We start from the raw sequence: 19,537 nt of genomic DNA on the forward strand, positions 1-19,537 counted from the left end.
AGCAAACAGGCCAAGCGACGGGCATGGAGGAAGCAGCGGAAGCAGGAAGCAGCGGCGCTTGACGCGAACCAGCAGCAGCAGCAGCAGCAACCGGAGCATCAGCAGCCACCAAAACAACCGAAGCAGCGCGTGCAACGCGTCCCGGATGCGTTGGAGTTGGAAACAACAAACAACACCACACAGGACGAGATGAAGCGCATCCTCAAGGAAAAGCTGGGGGATGATCGACACAAAGTGGAGCGTGTAAGGATGATTTTCCAGGGGAATATTCTTCTGGAATTGTCCTGCAACAGCCACAACGAGACGCTTGAGATATGGCGGAAAGTGTCCGAAGCACTGGAGGGCAAAGCGAAAGCCCGACCACGGACCCCCACAACTCGCCTCACCTGCACAAACATTCCACCAAGCTGCACCAACAAGGAGCAGCTGGGAGTTACGATCTACGCGGACCAGATCAGTACCGTTAAATCCAATTACGGAACGCTGGTCGCATTTTTCGGATGCCCAGAGGTGGCAGTAACGGACGACGTGCTACTAAAACAGCATGTTGTCGGATTCAGCCAGTGCTGGCGGTTCAAGAAGGTTGAGGTGAAGCGCCAATGCTATCGGTGCTACGAGTTTGGCCACATTGCCACTCACTGCCGTGGGAAGGATCGGTCAAGCAAGTGTCATCGATGTGCGGAGACTAAGCACTCAGGACCGTGCACCAAGGAACGGAAATGTCTCGTCTGCAAGGGCCCGGAAGCAATCGGGCACTCGTTCGGACAGCGCAACTGCCGCCAAGTAGGAGAAGGGGTAAAAAACCGGCCTCGTCATGATTAATGTCCTTCAACAGAACCTTAATCACAGCCAGCTGGCCCAGGACATGCTGATGCCGACTGCTCGGAACGAAGGCTGCGACATAGTGTTGATCGCCGATCCATACCGGATTCCGGAGAACAACGGTAACTGTTGCTGACGGGAACAAATCGGACTACGGGGTCCGCCGTACAGAGTTGACTACGCGAAGAATAGTCAACTTGAAGCTCTTGCGCTAGCTTCTTTTCGCGTCGCGGAACTATCGCACTTCTCTTGCGGAAATCGGCGATTGCCAAATCACTCGAGTCAGGACAACTAGCCTTTGCTTCTGGATTATCCAGAAGGATTAATTCTGGAATTATCCTGGATTAGGAGGAGGACATCCGCAACCACGAGGAAAAGGTAGCGAGGGGAAATCCAGGACCAGACATACGAAAGCGGCAAAGGGAAGAGACCATGGGACGCTGGCAACAACAATGGACAGCCGGAGCGGGGCAGCCGAGATCGCCGGGGATGAAGACGAGGAGGATTATCCCGGACATTATGTCCTGGGTAAATCGCAAGCACGGAGAAATTGATTTTTATCTCTCTCAACTCTTTACAGGGCATGGGTTTCTCCGGAGCTACTTCGTCGAAAAAGCCAATTCGTGTCACGATGAATCCCACTCGGAGGGATTGGTTTGGAATCTCGGAGGGATTGGTTTGTAGCAGCAAGCCTCCCTTCGAGGTGGGTACCTTTTGAAGGTTCTCTCCTCGTTAAGAAAAAAAAACAAAAAACCAAAAGCAAAAACAAAAAAAACCTTTTCCTCATACCCCGTGCCTACATGCTTAGCAATTGTCGCGTTTGCGAACGCGACTATCGTAGCACAGTTTTCCCAAAAAAAATTGCGACTTTCGGCGCGACTTCAAGGTTGTTTAACTTTTCTCGTGCAAGGTTTGTTTATGTTTTCAATCTGGCCGGTAGCGGGAAATTAGTTTCGAATTAAATTAAATTAATTTATACAAAGAAAATTATAATTGTTGCGTCTTTGAATGAAGTGTGACCGAGTGTTTTTGGGGTGACGCAAACTTATAATAAAATTTATTAATTAATTAACAAACATGTACACGCACACGCAACGCACACCTAACGCTCCCTATATCCGTTCTCTTTGACTCCCGATTTGCAACTGCTCTCGATTGCGCGCTGAGCCGATCCTTGGTCAGTGCCCTACGTCACTCACGCACACGTCCTGCTTATGACGATCGCTCGTCATAGCTGAGTGGCTGTCAGTGCGTGGTTCCGACAACACAAGGTGCACCATAACATCTCCCCCTTTTAATTGAGGCGATATGCATCAAACCTACGCGGAACTCTTCTAGGCCTAGAAGAGCGGCGTGGTGAAAATACCGTCGGGATGTTTGGCATAACGGTCGCTGCTGGTGGATTCAGTATTGGGGTTGGACTTCTTGGATCGGAATACTGAATGCTAGATGTTAAAGGGATGTTCCATGTATCCATTAGCAAATCTAATGCAACCTTTGGATTCGCATCATGTGTAACCCTCTCATTGTCTCCTGCTCGCTTGCGCAACTGGTTAATATGGGATCGAATTATCCGTTCTTTAGTCCTTATTTTGTACATGACTCTACCTATGCTTCCTACAACAGTACCTGGTAGCCATTCCCAACTATTACGTTTAAACAACTTAGCATATACTGGAGCACCGTTTTGAAATCCTCTTCTTGTTCCATGCTGACTTTCTAACAAAGGGGTTGGTACGGGATGTAATAACTCTAAGCATGTACGTATTGGCCTTCCAAACATTAGCTTTGCTGGTGTGCTGTTTTCTAATTGTGCGTTTGGTGTTGAGCGATATGTTTGAAGGAAAATATCTAAGGCCTCCTGTATTCCCAGTCCATTGTATGTGATTTTCTTGATTGCCCTTTTAAACGTGTCGACAAAACGCTCGGCTTGGCCATTGGACTGTGGGTGGAAAGGTGCTGTAGTAATATGATTTATGCCGTTCTTTAGACAAAATTCCTTAAATTCTGAGCTAACAAACTGTGTGCCGTTATCGCTGATGATAGTAACAGGCACTCCAAAACGTGCAAAAATCGATCTCAATATTGCTATGGTTGCTACTGCCGTGGTGCTGGACGTTTTGATGATTTCGGGCCATTTCGTAAACGCATCGACTACTACCAAGAAATACTCGCCGTTTAAAGGTCCTGCGTAGTCGATGTGGACCCGTTGCCAAGGCGTACTAACTTTGGGCCACGGTGCTGGAGCTGAGTGTGGTGGAGACTTTGCTGCGACGGCACAGGCTGGACAAGTCGCAACAACATCCTGTACGTCATTATCGAGGGATGGCCAGTAAACGTAACTTCTGGCTAGTGCCTTCATCCGTTGAATGCCTGGATGCCCTCGGTGGAGTTGCGTCAAACATCTGGCACGAAGCTTTTCAGGGATCACCAATCTCTCCCCGAACAAAATGCAGCCGTCTACCGTAGACAAGCCTTCCTTCCGATGATGGAATCGTGCCAGCTCCGACCCGAAAGATGCGTTACGGGGCCATCCGTCCGTTACATAATGACTGAGTTTCCTTAACAATGTATCTTCTTGTGTAGCTTTCTGCACATCTACAAAGGTCAGAGGAAATGAATTAATGGCTTGCACTGCTACGAACCTTAAATCATCCTCCAAACTCAAACTAGCGATGATGTAGTCCGATTCCGGCTTAGCGTAGTCCCTGATCAGTCGAGACAGGACGTCGGCGTTTCCAAACGATCCAGTAGGCACGTACTCTATTGAAAAGTCGTACAACTGTAACGTCAAGGCAAACCTCTGCAGGCGGTTCGCTGTGTAGACTGGAATGCCCTTTTTCGATCCAAAAATACGAAGCAGGGGCCGGTGATCGGTTTGCAGATGGAAGTGTCGGCCGTACAGCATCTTGTGAAATTTTGTGACGGCGAAAACGATGGCTAATCCTTCACGATCTATTTGGCTGTAGTTCTGTTCAGCTTTTGATAAGGCCCGTGAAGCATGTTGAACTACCTTCACTGATCCGTCTGGAAACTTGTGGCTGATCGTTGCCCCAAGTCCCACTGATGATGCATCCGCTGCGACAATGATGTCTGCTGCCGGATCGTAATGCGTAAGAAGCAGCTTTGATGAAAGGATTTCTTTGAACGTGCGAAATGCCTTTTCGCATTGTTGATTCCACGTGAATTTGCCGTCGTTCTTTAACAGATTGTCCAGCGGGTAACGAAGGTCGCGCATTTTTGGGACAAACTTTCCATAATAGTTGACCGCTCCCAAAAATGACCGAACACCACTCACGTCTGTTGGTGCAGGAAGGTTGAGGATTGCTGCTATTTTTGCCGGGTTTGGTTTTAATCCATTACGGTCGACGATGTATCCCAAATACTCGATGCTTTTAGTTTTGAAGGCACATTTTTCCTCTCGAATTGTGAACCCATAATCTTGTATTTTATGCAGTAGTCTGGACAAATTATCGTCGTGCTCTTTGCTCGTTCTGCCTCCAACTACCACATCATCCATGTATCCGCAAGCTCCCTTTATACCGGCCAACATAGCGTCCATAATTTGTTGAAATGCTGCGGGCGCTATTTTCACTCCAGGCGGCAGTCTGTTATATAAATACAAACCAAGATGAGTGTTGATGGTTAGTAGTGGCCGATACTGTTCCTCGATTTCTACTTGCAGAAAAGCGTCCGAAAGATCGATTTTGCTGAAATATTCGCAATGGGCTAATTTTGCGAATATGTCTTCCGGTACTGGTAGTGGATGTTCGTGTGATTTTAGAGCCGAATTTAGTCCAGTGGAATAGTCGCCACAGATACGAATGGTGCCATTTGCTTTGCGAACTACCACTATTGGAGCTGCCCATTCTGAATAGTCGGTAGGTGTAATAATACCTGCTTTTTCTAACCGATCTAGCTCCTGGTCCACTGTTTCTTGCATCGCGTATGCTACTGGTCTTTTTGGGCTGAAAACTGGTCGACAGTCGTGCTTTAAATGAAGCTGCACTTGAGCCTTAGTGCATAGCCCCGTTCCACTAAAAACTGCTGGAAACTGCTGCTGTATGCTACTGGGTATAGCTACACTACAAATCTTGTTACAAAAACTATCCATTGGGATTGAACCAAGATTAAAAAGCTCGATCAAATCTGCTCCCAGTAGCGATATGTCTACCGTCACTACTCGGATTGTAGCCGTCTTCGTAATGCTTCCGATCTTGATGTTGGCCTGAAACTCTCCACATATCTGCAATCCTGCTCCTGTAGCGGTTTTAGCTTGAACTGCAGGTTGATTCAATGGTGGTTTTTCGATACGCTGCCACAATTGCCACAATTGTATCTAGCTGAAGCTCAGCCGGAGTTTCATTAATCGCCAGCTTTACGTACTTGCGGCGCCCACGAACACTGCACACGTTGACTGTGACGACACGCAAATTGGCTTGATGCTTTCTTTGAAATTTTCGCTGATGTTTGTGGCGATTTGTTTTGTTACAGTGGCCCTCTCGATGACCCGTTCGACCACAATCACGACACGTATGCGATTTGTAGGAGCATTCGCTCACCCAATGAAGTGCTCCGCATAACCAACATGGGTTTGTCGGTTTGTCCTTTCTGTTGTATTGCTGATGATGATTTTGCCGCTGCTGATGCTCTTGTCGATGACCCTGTTGGTTGAATCGAGACGCTGGCCGCTGATGTTGTATTGCCAACACTTTTTCATCCTTGGCAGCAAGCAAGGTGGTGTCCTGCTTAATACTTGCAATGTATTGGCATTCTGCTGCAAGTTCTTCGAGGTTCGACACCTTTGCCTTCTCGATTGCTGCCAATGCTCTGGTTCGTAGTTCAGTATCTGCCTCTTCCTTCATGCCACATACGAACACAAGGCATTTAAATTGATCTTCAGTCATGCCAGCCAACTGAAAATTCTCACATGCTCGATTTACCCTTGCAGCGTATTCCAAAATATCCTCGCCGACTGCTTTTTTTGTTTGCATGCACTTGTAGCGTTTGTTTAACAGTGACTCGACTTTCCCGAAGATGAGCTTTAATTTATCTACTGTCTGTTTGAAAGACAAATCTCGGGGTAAGGTTGGCAGAATGAAATTTGTGAACCTTTGATGCTCAGTCGGTCCTAATTTGCGCAAAAGCAGCCTGCTTTTGGTCACGTCGTCCAGTCGGGAAGTCTCGCTGGTGAAACGGTCCTCATAGCGCGAATACCAGATTTCAAATGTGAAGCCTGACTCAGGCTCGAACCGGAACTCGGTGATGCTGCTTGCTAGCCATTCAATAAGTTGTTCAGTGCAGTTATTCTGTGCGGGAGGTGGGTGCGGTGCTTGTGTTGGTGCTTGTGCTGGTTGCGGATTCTGCTGCGTGAATTGAGCCATAAATGCTTGTTGCTGTGCCAATTGCTGTCGCATAAGTTGTAACATTTCCAAAATGATGGTCCCTTCTGCCGATGATGCCGAAAATGCTGACGCCGATGATGACGCTTGTGCAGCATTTTGCGATGGCCGCTGGTGCAAATTCTGTGGCGCTTGCTGGTGAGGGAAAATAGCGGCTGTATTAAATAATTCCGATATTCGTCGCTATTCATCCGATGATGGATCTCCTGCTGGGTTGCTCATCCTGCGTCGTTTTCTCGAAGACGGAATTTTTAACACACAAAACTCGGACGCGAACGAAGACGCGAAACTCGATACGATGGGACAACGTAGTGAACAGTAACGATTGCAACGCGATGACGGACAGTGTCTTTCTCTCACACGAAATTAGCACAGTTAATTGCGAATACACTTAAACCACAAAAATATCCTCGTCGCTACTGTTGCGTTTTTGAATGAAGTGTGACCGAGTGTTTTTGGGGTGACGCAAACTTATAATAAAATTTATTAATTAATTAACAAACATGTACACGCACACGCAACGCACACCTAACGCTCCCTATATCCGTTCTCTTTGACTCCCGATTTGCAACTGCTCTCGATTGCGCGAGTTAGCTGTTGCGACAACTGCTGACCATCGCTGAATGGACAACAACACGTAGGGTTAACGTTTGGAGTTAACCCAGTTTTCAGCGGGTCTTACTCAGCACAACGGCATTGGCATTGGCATCGAAGAATGGATTAATAAATTAGTTCGTTTCTGGCAATCGACCGTCCCACACCCTTTTGTTTAAAGAAAGAAAACTTAACTGGCGCCCGAATAGGGACCTGACGTAAAAGTAACCAGGAAGTGTATAAGTTAAAAAAATCCTAAAGTGAAATAACCCTGTGGTTGAAGGAGCCATTCTCAACGAAGCGAATTTTTGGACACCGTGGACAATTCCCGATTGCTGCAAGCAGGCCCCCAGTAGTCACAACGATTAAAAGGAACATCTTGCTGTAGCTGCCGAATCTTCCCCTGGAGAAAACGTCAGATGTCGAAAGCAGCGAACTCAACTCTACTGTAAGTATATAAAAAAAATCCAAATAAAAATTTGGTATTCACAAAAAATCCAAATTCAAATTTGGTATCAACTAGTTAAATTTAACAAATTATCTGTGCGAATCAGTGTGAAAGTGCTAGTGAAAAAAATGGTTAACCCAAATATCGAATCGGCATTGCGGTCTTTCGTAGACATGGGAAAAACCCCTGATTTTTTAAGGGATGTTCCGATTTTTGATGGTAATCCAAATGAGTTGATGAATTGGATCTCCGATGTAGAAGACGTATTTGTGATGTACAGAGACATTCCTGATGACTCAGTACAATTTCACTTGATTGAGAGAACAATTCGTAGGAAGGTCAGAGGGGAAGCTTCTGATGCTCTTAATGCAAATAACGTAACGTGCAGTTGGCAACAAATTAAATCAACTTTGTTGTTGTATTACAAAGACAAACGTGATGTAAAAACTCTCGATTACGAATTAACGTGCATAAAAAAGAGCAATTCAGAAAGCTTAAGCAGTTATTATAGTCGTGTAAACGAATTGTTAGCCGCTATAATAGCTCAAGTTCAAACGGATGGTAAATATTCAATGCATGCAAACGTCCATATTAATTACTTCAGAGAAAAAGCTTTAGACTCATTTATTAGAGGTTTAGAGAAACCGTTATCAGTTTTGTTAAAAACTGCTGATCCAAAATCCTTGAGCAAGGCCTATCAATTTTGCCTTGATTATTCCAATATGGATATGAGATCAGCACCATTTAAAAACCAATATGGTACCCAACATGCAGCGAATATACCAAAACCAAGAGACTTAGGCTATCAAGCCGAAGCTCCAAAGGTTCCACCCAGAAGAACTTTCCCACCACCAAGACCTATGCCTAGAGCAATTCCACAACCAGCTCCAAGATACCATCATCAATACAATCCTAACCCGTTTCCGAATCGACCATATGTTCCCCAAAGGCAGTATCCTGAGCCAATGGAAGTAGATAGAAGTACAAATTCACGATACGTGAATTATGGTAACAGGCCTACATATGGCGAAAAACGCCCCAGACCAGCTTCAAGTCAGGAAGCTTGGCCTAAACGACAAGCACATCCGTTACAGACAGATCATTCACAGGAAGAATATATTTATGAACCTGACGAACCACCTCAGAATACACCACAACCCGAACACGATTCCCATGAAGGATCAAATAATTTCGGAGAGTACCATTTTTTAGAGTGGAAGACGAGTTGGTAGTTCCCTCATTGCCTTTTATAAACCTAAAAACTACCATTGGCAATTTTCCTTTTTTAATTGATACAGGTGCAAATGTTAATTTGATAAACCCTCAATTAGCTTATACATATGAAAATAGTAAACCATATGAATTTTCAGCTGGAGAAATTAGTGGTGCAAACAGTAAATTTTCTCCGACTAGTGCAATAGATTTGAATTTTTTTTATCCAAAAATAAAGTATAAAGACCGATTTTTGTTACATAAGTTTCACAGTTTTTTCCATGGAATAATTGGTCACGGTATGCTGAAAGCTTTAAAAGCTAATATAGATTTGGAAAATAAAGAGATAACTTTCAAAAGAGGCTCGAACAGTTTTACGATCCCGATTTCTTTTTATAGCCCGAATAATCGTTCTTCGCTAAATGTTTTTCGAACCTCTCATCTCTCTGAATTAGAGTTAGGAAAGCTCAAAAATATTTTAAATCATAACAACAATGCATTTTATAAACCTGACACCAAATTAACCTGCTCAACCAATGTTGAATGTGGAATCAACACCACGGATAACTCGCCAATTCACCAACGTGTTTATCCTTACCCCGCTGCGTATACCGAAGAAGTACGAAAACAGGTGGACAAGCTATTGGCGGACGGGATAATTAGACCATCTCGCTCGGCTTGGACATCGCCAGTATGGATCGTACCAAAAAAAACGGATGCATCGGGGGAAAAAAAATTTAGAATGGTGATTGATTACCGTATGCTTAATGCCAAAACTATCTCGGAAAAATACCCAATGCCTGAGATAAATTACGTCATAGACCAATTGAAAGGACAGCAATACTTTTCTACACTGGATTTAGCATCAGGGTTTCACCAAATCAGAATGAAAGAATCGGACATAGAGAAAACGGCATTTGCCATAAATAATGGTAAATATGAATTCACTAGAATGCCATTTGGCCTCAAAAATGCTCCAGCAATCTTCCAGAGAGCAATTGATGATATTTTGCGTAATTTTATTGGAAAAATCTGCTACGTCTATATAGACGATGTGATAGTTTTTGGTAGAGATTTAGAGGAACATTTGAAAAATTTAAACACCATTTTGAACACACTAAATCAAGCAGGATTGAAAATTCAATTAGATAAGTCAGAATTCTTAAAGAAGGAAGTAGAATTTCTCGGTTTTATTGTTTGCTCTGACGGGATAAAACCTAATCAAAATAAAATCGATGTAATTTCTAAATACCCCGTGCCCAAAAACATGAAAGAGCTTCGTGCCTTTCTGGGATTGATGGGCTACTATCGGCGATTTGTCAAAGATTTTGCTAAAATCGCAAAACCTTTGACAAATATTTTAAGGGGGAAGGGTTCTGACACTTCTAAACAAAAAATTTCATTAAACCAACAAGAAATAGACTGTTTCAATAAAATGAAGCAAATATTATCATCAAATGATATTCTTATCTATCCCGATTTCAATAAACCATTCATTCTGACTACCGATGCTTCAGATTTTGCTGTTGGAGCTGTGCTCTCTCAAGGTGAATTAGGTAAAGATAAACCTATTCACTTCGCTTCAAGAACCCTCTCCAAAACAGAAGAGAAATATTCCGTACCTGAGAAAGAAATGCTTGCTATATTTTGGTCTTTACAAACATTTAGGAATTATTTGTATGGTACCAAACTCAAAATATTAACGGATCACCAACCACTCACTTTTGCTCTGTCTCCAAAGAACACGAATGCCAAACTGAAGCGCTGGAAAGCCTATTTGGAGGAACACGATTATGAGATTATGTACAAACCTGGTAAAGGTAACGTTGTTGCAGACGCCCTCAGCAGAATAGTGTTTTCTATGACGGGTACGCAACACTCGTCCGATACCAGTGATGATTTTTATATAATCTCAACCGAAGCACCACTGAACGTCTTTCATAACCAAATAATTGTAAAAAAAGGAAATTATAACATTCTTATCGAAAATCCATTCCCCAATTTTACACGGACTACAGTTTATACAAATACATTAACGGAACCATCTATATTGCAGATTTTAAAGGACCATACAGTACTTACAAAAATAAACGGAATTCTAACAAGCGAAGAGATAATGGGAAAAATTCAAGAAGTTTATAGGAAACATTTCGGAAACCAAAAGCTTCTTAAGATCCGTTTTACTCAAAAACTTCTGGAGGATGTAGCGGATGAAAGCCAACAATCCAAAATTATAATAAATGAACACAATAGAGCACATAGAGGAGTGGAGGAAAATAAGCTACAAATTTTGCGTAAATTTTATTTTCCGAAGCTACTTTCCAAAATCAAACATATTGTTTCCAATTGCAGCATCTGTAATGAAAACAAATATGACCGTATTCCGATTAAGTGCCTCCAACAAGAAACACCGATCCCAACAGCACCATTTGAAATTGCCCATATCGACATAATGTTTTTGGAGAAGCATTATTTCTTAACTTATATAGACAAATTTTCAAAATTCGCACAAGTTAAGTTGATTCAATCGCGAGCAGCCGTAGATATCATTTCGGCAGTTAAGGACATGTTATTAAAATACCATCCACCAAAGATACTAGTGATGGATGGCGAAAAATCATTTGGCACTCAGGATTTAACCGACTTTTATCAAAATTACCAAATTCAAGTTTATTTAACAGCCACAGGCCGTAGTGAAATGAACGGAGTGATAGAAAGGTTTCATTCAACCATCCTCGAAATCTATCGTATCACGAAGTTCGAACAAAAACACCTACCCGTTCCTGACCTAATCCAAGCTTCAGTACATAAATACAATTCATCCATTCATTCCACCATCAAACACACTCCGTACGAAGTAATCCTACCCTCCATTCGTTCCTCCATAATCTGCGAAGAAGTTCATAGACATCTAAAATCAAAACAAGCAAAGGATCTTTTGGCCCACAATAAGGGAAAACAGGAGAAAACTATTCCAACAGACAAAATAATTTTTGAAAAAACTAGAGCCAGATTAAAACACAAACCAAGATATAAGAAAATTCAAATTAAACAGGTTAACAGAAGCACCGTAATTACAGACAACTCTCGCAAAGTCCATAAAAATGATTTGAAAATACGATAACAAAAAATATGAACACCTAATCACAATTATACTAATTACAGCAAACAATTTTCTCCTCATTGCAGTCTGTTAGGTTTGATATGTTTGCTGAACGGCCAAAGGATAACCATAAACAGAGTAGATAACGAACCAATAATAGGTATCGATTTAGGACCAGCTAGAATCGGAATTGACAGCTACAATTATATTCACCACTATAACATTACGGCATATAAATTTTATACAGAATCAATAAGAGGCGATTTTAACAAAATAGAATCAAATCAATTTACCATCATCATTCAGAATCAGTTAGAACATCTAAATTCGTTATTTAGGAAACTTCTGCCGAACAAACGTTTCAAACGTTGGGACTCAGCGGGAACTGTTTGGAAATATATAGCAGGTAACCCCGATGCTAACGACTTAAGGCTTATCAATAGCTCGTTAAACGACTTGATTGACAATAATAATAAACAAATAGCCATCAATAGACAGTTCAATAATAAAATCAAAGATTTAGCTTCCAGTACATCCAAAGTAATTAAACAATTCCGATCAGAATCCATCGAAATTCATTCAATTAATATTTACATACACCTTGAAAAAATTATACAATCAATTCAGGCAATATTAGATAGCATAATATTAACTAAGTCGAACATTGTTAATGAGAAAATATTGTCAGATTTCGAAATCGAATTAATTCAGAAAAATTTGGAAGCTGAGAACATCCCATTCGCTACAAGAGCCGAAGCTTTGACATATGTCGATACATCGATTGCCACCAACAACCGAGAAATAGTTTTGCTGATAAAGACCCCTAAGCTTGACCCCAGAATATTCCGAAAAATCAGACTCCATCCTGTATTGTATCATCAAGGGAAAGTCCATTTGTACCACAACACCTATATAGTCCACAAGAACAACAGCTACAGAGTTAGCAATCTGATTCCATACATTTTCCCCATTAGCACAATAGAGTTGGACGAGTCTGAATGTATACCCAAACTGATCAGAGCAGAACAAGCATCTTGTGACTTCACGATGAGCCCCGCAACGTTTGAAGTGTTACGAATAGATGACCAGGCCATATTGGTAAACTCCGTACGCAACTTCACCTTGCACAACAATTGCGGCACAAGCAACAGAAGTCTGACCGGATCGTTCATAGTCAGATTCAACTCGTGCGACTTATGGATCAACGGCAATAAATACTCCTCAAAGGTTATAGATGTGATGGCCAACCTATCGTTGTACCAGCTGGATGGAGTACCCTTAGTAAAAAAACAGGAAATCTTCAATATGAGTATGGAACAGCTGCTAGAACTGCATTTAGAAACGAGGAAAGAGTTGGAACATATCCGTTTGCAGAATGACTCTTTTTCTTTTTCTCTCGACTGGCCATCCATTACCGTTTTTGGAGGAATGTTAATCCCACTCGTCATATTTGTTGCTGTATTGCTGTTTTGCACCTTCCGTCGAAGAAAAAATAACGCAAACGTCGTGCTAACTGTGGAGCATTCACCAACCATCGATTCACCATCAAACGGCTACCAGACCTTCCCCAATCGGAGTTATGTTCCGGAGACGTCAGCAACTTAAGGGGGGGCGAGTTAGCTGTTGCGACAACTGCTGACCATCGCTGAATGGACAACAACACGTAGGGTTAACGTTTGGAGTTAACCCAGTTTTCAGCGGGTCTTACTCAGCACAACGGCATTGGCATTGGCATCGAAGAATGGATTAATAAATTAGTTCGTTTCTGGCAATCGACCGTCCCACACCCTTTTGTTTAAAGAAAGAAAACTTAACTCGCGCTGAGCCGATCCTTGGTCAGTGCCCTACGTCACTCACGCACACGTCCTGCTTATGACGATCGCTCGTCATAGCTGAGTGGCTGTCAGTGCGTGGTTCCGACAACACAAGGTGCACCATAACATCTCCCCCTTTTAATTGAGGCGATATGCATCAAACCTACGCGGAACTCTTCTAGGCCTAGAAGAGCGGCGTGGTGAAAATACCGTCGGGATGTTTGGCATAACGGTCGCTGCTGGTGGATTCAGTATTGGGGTTGGACTTCTTGGATCGGAATACTGAATGCTAGATGTTAAAGGGATGTTCCATGTATCCATTAGCAAATCTAATGCAACCTTTGGATTCGCATCATGTGTAACCCTCTCATTGTCTCCTGCTCGCTTGCGCAACTGGTTAATATGGGATCGAATTATCCGTTCTTTAGTCCTTATTTTGTACATGACTCTACCTATGCTTCCTACAACAGTACCTGGTAGCCATTCCCAACTATTACGTTTAAACAACTTAGCATATACTGGAGCACCGTTTTGAAATCCTCTTCTTGTTCCATGCTGACTTTCTAACAAAGGGGTTGGTACGGGATGTAATAACTCTAAGCATGTACGTATTGGCCTTCCAAACATTAGCTTTGCTGGTGTGCTGTTTTCTAATTGTGCGTTTGGTGTTGAGCGATATGTTTGAAGGAAAATATCTAAGGCCTCCTGTATTCCCAGTCCATTGTATGTGATTTTCTTGATTGCCCTTTTAAACGTGTCGACAAAACGCTCGGCTTGGCCATTGGACTGTGGGTGGAAAGGTGCTGTAGTAATATGATTTATGCCGTTCTTTAGACAAAATTCCTTAAATTCTGAGCTAACAAACTGTGTGCCGTTATCGCTGATGATAGTAACAGGCACTCCAAAACGTGCAAAAATCGATCTCAATATTGCTATGGTTGCTACTGCCGTGGTGCTGGACGTTTTGATGATTTCGGGCCATTTCGTAAACGCATCGACTACTACCAAGAAATACTCGCCGTTTAAAGGTCCTGCGTAGTCGATGTGGACCCGTTGCCAAGGCGTACTAACTTTGGGCCACGGTGCTGGAGCTGAGTGTGGTGGAGACTTTGCTGCGACGGCACAGGCTGGACAAGTCGCAACAACATCCTGTACGTCATTATCGAGGGATGGCCAGTAAACGTAACTTCTGGCTAGTGCCTTCATCCGTTGAATGCCTGGATGCCCTCGGTGGAGTTGCGTCAAACATCTGGCACGAAGCTTTTCAGGGATCACCAATCTCTCCCCGAACAAAATGCAGCCGTCTACCGTAGACAAGCCTTCCTTCCGATGATGGAATCGTGCCAGCTCCGACCCGAAAGATGCGTTACGGGGCCATCCGTCCGTTACATAATGACTGAGTTTCCTTAACAATGTATCTTCTTGTGTAGCTTTCTGCACATCTACAAAGGTCAGAGGAAATGAATTAATGGCTTGCACTGCTACGAACCTTAAATCATCCTCCAAACTCAAACTAGCGATGATGTAGTCCGATTCCGGCTTAGCGTAGTCCCTGATCAGTCGAGACAGGACGTCGGCGTTTCCAAACGATCCAGTAGGCACGTACTCTATTGAAAAGTCGTACAACTGTAACGTCAAGGCAAACCTCTGCAGGCGGTTCGCTGTGTAGACTGGAATGCCCTTTTTCGATCCAAAAATACGAAGCAGGGGCCGGTGATCGGTTTGCAGATGGAAGTGTCGGCCGTACAGCATCTTGTGAAATTTTGTGACGGCGAAAACGATGGCTAATCCTTCACGATCTATTTGGCTGTAGTTCTGTTCAGCTTTTGATAAGGCCCGTGAAGCATGTTGAACTACCTTCACTGATCCGTCTGGAAACTTGTGGCTGATCGTTGCCCCAAGTCCCACTGATGATGCATCCGCTGCGACAATGATGTCTGCTGCCGGATCGTAATGCGTAAGAAGCAGCTTTGATGAAAGGATTTCTTTGAACGTGCGAAATGCCTTTTCGCATTGTTGATTCCACGTGAATTTGCCGTCGTTCTTTAACAGATTGTCCAGCGGGTAACGAAGGTCGCGCATTTTTGGGACAAACTTTCCATAATAGTTGACCGCTCCCAAAAATGACCGAACACCACTCACGTCTGTTGGTGCAGGAAGGTTGAGGATTGCTGCTATTTTTGCCGGGTTTGGTTTTAATCCATTACGGTCGACGTTGTATCCCAAATACTCGATGCTTTTAGTTTTGAAGGCACATTTTTCCTCTCGAATTGTGAACCCATAATCTTGTATTTTATGCAGTAGTCTGGACAAATTATCGTCGTGCTCTTTGCTCGTTCTGCCTCCAACTACCACATCATCCATGTATCCGCAAGCTCCCTTTATACCGGCCAACATAGCGTCCATAATTTGTTGAAATGCTGCGGGCGCTATTTTCACTCCAGGCGGCAGTCTGTTATATAAATACAAACCAAGATGAGTGTTGATGGTTAGTAGTGGCCGATACTGTTCCTCGATTTCTACTTGCAGAAAAGCGTCCGAAAGATCGATTTTGCTGAAATATTCGCAATGGGCTAATTTTGCGAATATGTCTTCCGGTACTGGTAGTGGATGTTCGTGTGATTTTAGAGCCGAATTTAGTCCAGTGGAATAGTCGCCACAGATACGAATGGTGCCATTTGCTTTGCGAACTACCACTATTGGAGCTGCCCATTCTGAATAGTCGGTAGGTGTAATAATACCTGCTTTTTCTAACCGATCTAGCTCCTGGTCCACTGTTTCTTGCATCGCGTATGCTACTGGTCTTTTTGGGCTGAAAACTGGTCGACAGTCGTGCTTTAAATGAAGCTGCACTTGAGCCTTAGTGCATAGCCCCGTTCCACTAAAAACTGCTGGAAACTGCTGCTGTATGCTACTGGGTATAGCTACACTACAAATCTTGTTACAAAAACTATCCATTGGGATTGAACCAAGATTAAAAAGCTCGATCAAATCTGCTCCCAGTAGCGATATGTCTACCGTCACTACTCGGATTGTAGCCGTCTTCGTAATGCTTCCGATCTTGATGTTGGCCTGAAACTCTCCACATATCTGCAATCCTGCTCCTGTAGCGGTTTTAGCTTGAACTGCAGGTTGATTCAATGGTGGTTTTTCGATACGCTGCCACAATTGCCACAATTGTATCTAGCTGAAGCTCAGCCGGAGTTTCATTAATCGCCAGCTTTACGTACTTGCGGCGCCCACGAACACTGCACACGTTGACTGTGACGACACGCAAATTGGCTTGATGCTTTCTTTGAAATTTTCGCTGATGTTTGTGGCGATTTGTTTTGTTACAGTGGCCCTCTCGATGACCCGTTCGACCACAATCACGACACGTATGCGATTTGTAGGAGCATTCGCTCACCCAATGAAGTGCTCCGCATAACCAACATGGGTTTGTCGGTTTGTCCTTTCTGTTGTATTGCTGATGATGATTTTGCCGCTGCTGATGCTCTTGTCGATGACCCTGTTGGTTGAATCGAGACGCTGGCCGCTGATGTTGTATTGCCAACACTTTTTCATCCTTGGCAGCAAGCAAGGTGGTGTCCTGCTTAATACTTGCAATGTATTGGCATTCTGCTGCAAGTTCTTCGAGGTTCGACACCTTTGCCTTCTCGATTGCTGCCAATGCTCTGGTTCGTAGTTCAGTATCTGCCTCTTCCTTCATGCCACATACGAACACAAGGCATTTAAATTGATCTTCAGTCATGCCAGCCAACTGAAAATTCTCACATGCTCGATTTACCCTTGCAGCGTATTCCAAAATATCCTCGCCGACTGCTTTTTTTGTTTGCATGCACTTGTAGCGTTTGTTTAACAGTGACTCGACTTTCCCGAAGATGAGCTTTAATTTATCTACTGTCTGTTTGAAAGACAAATCTCGGGGTAAGGTTGGCAGAATGAAATTTGTGAACCTTTGATGCTCAGTCGGTCCTAATTTGCGCAAAAGCAGCCTGCTTTTGGTCACGTCGTCCAGTCGGGAAGTCTCGCTGGTGAAACGGTCCTCATAGCGCGAATACCAGATTTCAAATGTGAAGCCTGACTCAGGCTCGAACCGGAACTCGGTGATGCTGCTTGCTAGCCATTCAATAAGTTGTTCAGTGCAGTTATTCTGTGCGGGAGGTGGGTGCGGTGCTTGTGTTGGTGCTTGTGCTGGTTGCGGATTCTGCTGCGTGAATTGAGCCATAAATGCTTGTTGCTGTGCCAATTGCTGTCGCATAAGTTGTAACATTTCCAAAATGATGGTCCCTTCTGCCGATGATGCCGAAAATGCTGACGCCGATGATGACGCTTGTGCAGCATTTTGCGATGGCCGCTGGTGCAAATTCTGTGGCGCTTGCTGGTGAGGGAAAATAGCGGCTGTATTAAATAATTCCGATATTCGTCGCTATTCATCCGATGATGGATCTCCTGCTGGGTTGCTCATCCTGCGTCGTTTTCTCGAAGACGGAATTTTTAACACACAAAACTCGGACGCGAACGAAGACGCGAAACTCGATACGATGGGACAACGTAGTGAACAGTAACGATTGCAACGCGATGACGGACAGTGTCTTTCTCTCACACGAAATTAGCACAGTTAATTGCGAATACACTTAAACCACAAAAATATCCTCGTCGCTACTGTTGCGTTTTTGAATGAAGTGTGACCGAGTGTTTTTGGGGTGACGCAAACTTATAATAAAATTTATTAATTAATTAACAAACATGTACACGCACACGCAACGCACATATAACGCTCCCTATCTCCGTTCTCTTTGACTCCCGATTTGCAACTGCTCTCGATTGCGCGCTGAGCCGATCCTCGGTCAGTGCCCTACGTCACTCACGCACACGTCCTGCTTATGACGATCGCTCGTCATAGCTGAGTGGCTGTCAGTGCGTGGTTCCGACAACACAAGGTGCACCATAACAATAATAAATAGTAAATTTATTGTTTTGATGAAGTTGATGAGAAAGGCAAGTTTTTTAAGCCCAGTGACGATGTGTCAAAACAATGGACCATCAAGAAAGCTCGTGGCAGGATGCTGCTGACTCCTGTGATACAAACAACGGATGCTGCTAACAGTACGGCAGATTTGTCCGTTTTGTTTCCTTGTGTGTTTGGCGCTAGAAAATCTTGTCATAATTTTTCCGGTAGCCAGAAGAAATTGAAACAAGATAAATAGGTGAACGAAGATGTTTTTACCCACCGCGTCAAACGCCGGGCAAAATACAATCAGGATCGAATAGCACCAATTAGAAGCAGCTTCGAGTAGCATAAAGGTAAAAATCTTCGAATTCGGGTAATCAAACGTGTGCGGTTTTTTTCTCATTTCATGACTGTCACCGTACCCTCAATATACAGGTAATCATAACCACGATTCCAACACAGCTTAAGCTTCAGCGAATCGCGATTTTTCGCTGAAAATACACGTATACCCAACCAGCCAAACCAACATGCTTTCTCGCTTTGGCAGGTTTGATTGTTCATAAGAAAAAACGAGAAGGTATGTTGATATTGCTAGTTGGGTAGCGACTTCCCAACTAACCTGACGTCTATAGCGGTCAAAATTAGAAAAAAGCAAAAACCTTACGAGCAAGCTTACGATGAAGTTCACGTGTGTCCCACTTTGAGGGGTTTTTTGACGTTTGGCATAGGGTTTGACAGTTTTCCGGAGATGGAATTTTTGACGTTTGATACCGTTAGGGGGGGATTTAAAAAAGCAAAAAAAATATATTTTTTCACTGCATTTTTTACACCATCGTACTTTTTTCTTCTTCCGCTCCCCAATGTGCAATTCAACCACGCCTGCTAATAAATACTATTGCCGCTATGTTCTGGCCTACAGGCGAAGTGAGATAAAAAACGTGCACATACGCATATACACGGTACGCTGTCGATCCCAATTAGCCCTTTCTCCCTCTACCTAACTAACGATCATCCTGCTAAAGCGAGAATGCGTGTTGGGATCGCGCGTCGATACACACTAACACATTCAAAGACACCATGTGTGTACACAGCGTACGAGCGCCTGCACGATCCTAGGGGCGTGACGCGGGTCGATGTGGAATCCATGTGGAACGCATCGGGACTGCTCGCAGCGTACGGGCGCATGCA

At 43.6% G+C, this 19,537-nt stretch overlaps 3 protein-coding genes across 3 annotated transcripts in view; 1 reads left to right on the top strand and 2 right to left on the bottom strand.

Annotated features, from left to right (window-relative positions):
* LOC125768162 (uncharacterized) overlaps positions 1-19,537 on the top strand; it is a 358,599-nt gene that overhangs the window by 322,717 nt on the left and 16,345 nt on the right. The window lies entirely within an intron of this gene.
* On the bottom strand, positions 1,830-13,471 carry LOC125768154 (uncharacterized protein K02A2.6-like). Its single transcript, XM_049435445.1, has 3 exons — positions 13,439-13,471; positions 3,487-5,137; positions 1,830-3,420 (listed from the first exon to the last, which is right to left on the bottom strand). The coding sequence occupies exons 1-3, from the start codon at positions 13,469-13,471 to the stop codon at positions 2,117-2,119; spliced, it is 2,988 nt and encodes a 995-aa protein (XP_049291402.1). The 3' UTR covers positions 1,830-2,116.
* Positions 13,403-18,299, bottom strand: LOC125768159 (uncharacterized protein K02A2.6-like). The gene is made up of 3 exons (XM_049435460.1): positions 18,267-18,299; positions 14,904-16,554; positions 13,403-14,837 (listed from the first exon to the last, which is right to left on the bottom strand). Exons 1-3 carry the CDS (start codon positions 18,297-18,299, stop codon positions 13,534-13,536), a joined length of 2,988 nt encoding a protein of 995 aa, XP_049291417.1. The 3' UTR covers positions 13,403-13,533.

This window comes from Anopheles funestus, chromosome X (assembly GCF_943734845.2).
Source record: "Anopheles funestus chromosome X, idAnoFuneDA-416_04, whole genome shotgun sequence".
In the NCBI taxonomy this organism is placed as follows: Eukaryota; Metazoa; Arthropoda; class Insecta; order Diptera; family Culicidae; genus Anopheles; species Anopheles funestus.

Bases quoted from the DNA above. Each gene is read 5' to 3' on its own strand.
- LOC125768154 (XM_049435445.1), bottom strand. From the start codon at position 13,471: ATGACGAGCGATCGTCATAAGCAGGACGTGTGC. The intron at 5,138-13,438 runs GTGAGTGACGTA...CAATTGTGGCAG, and splicing joins GTCATAAGCAGGACGTGTGC to CGTATCGAAAAACCACCATT. The intron at 3,421-3,486 runs GTTTGGAGGATG...TGACCTTTGTAG, and splicing joins CTACATCATCGCTAGTTTGA to ATGTGCAGAAAGCTACACAA.
- LOC125768159 (XM_049435460.1), bottom strand. From the start codon at position 18,299: ATGACGAGCGATCGTCATAAGCAGGACGTGTGC. The intron at 16,555-18,266 runs GTGAGTGACGTA...CAATTGTGGCAG, and splicing joins GTCATAAGCAGGACGTGTGC to CGTATCGAAAAACCACCATT. The intron at 14,838-14,903 runs GTTTGGAGGATG...TGACCTTTGTAG, and splicing joins CTACATCATCGCTAGTTTGA to ATGTGCAGAAAGCTACACAA.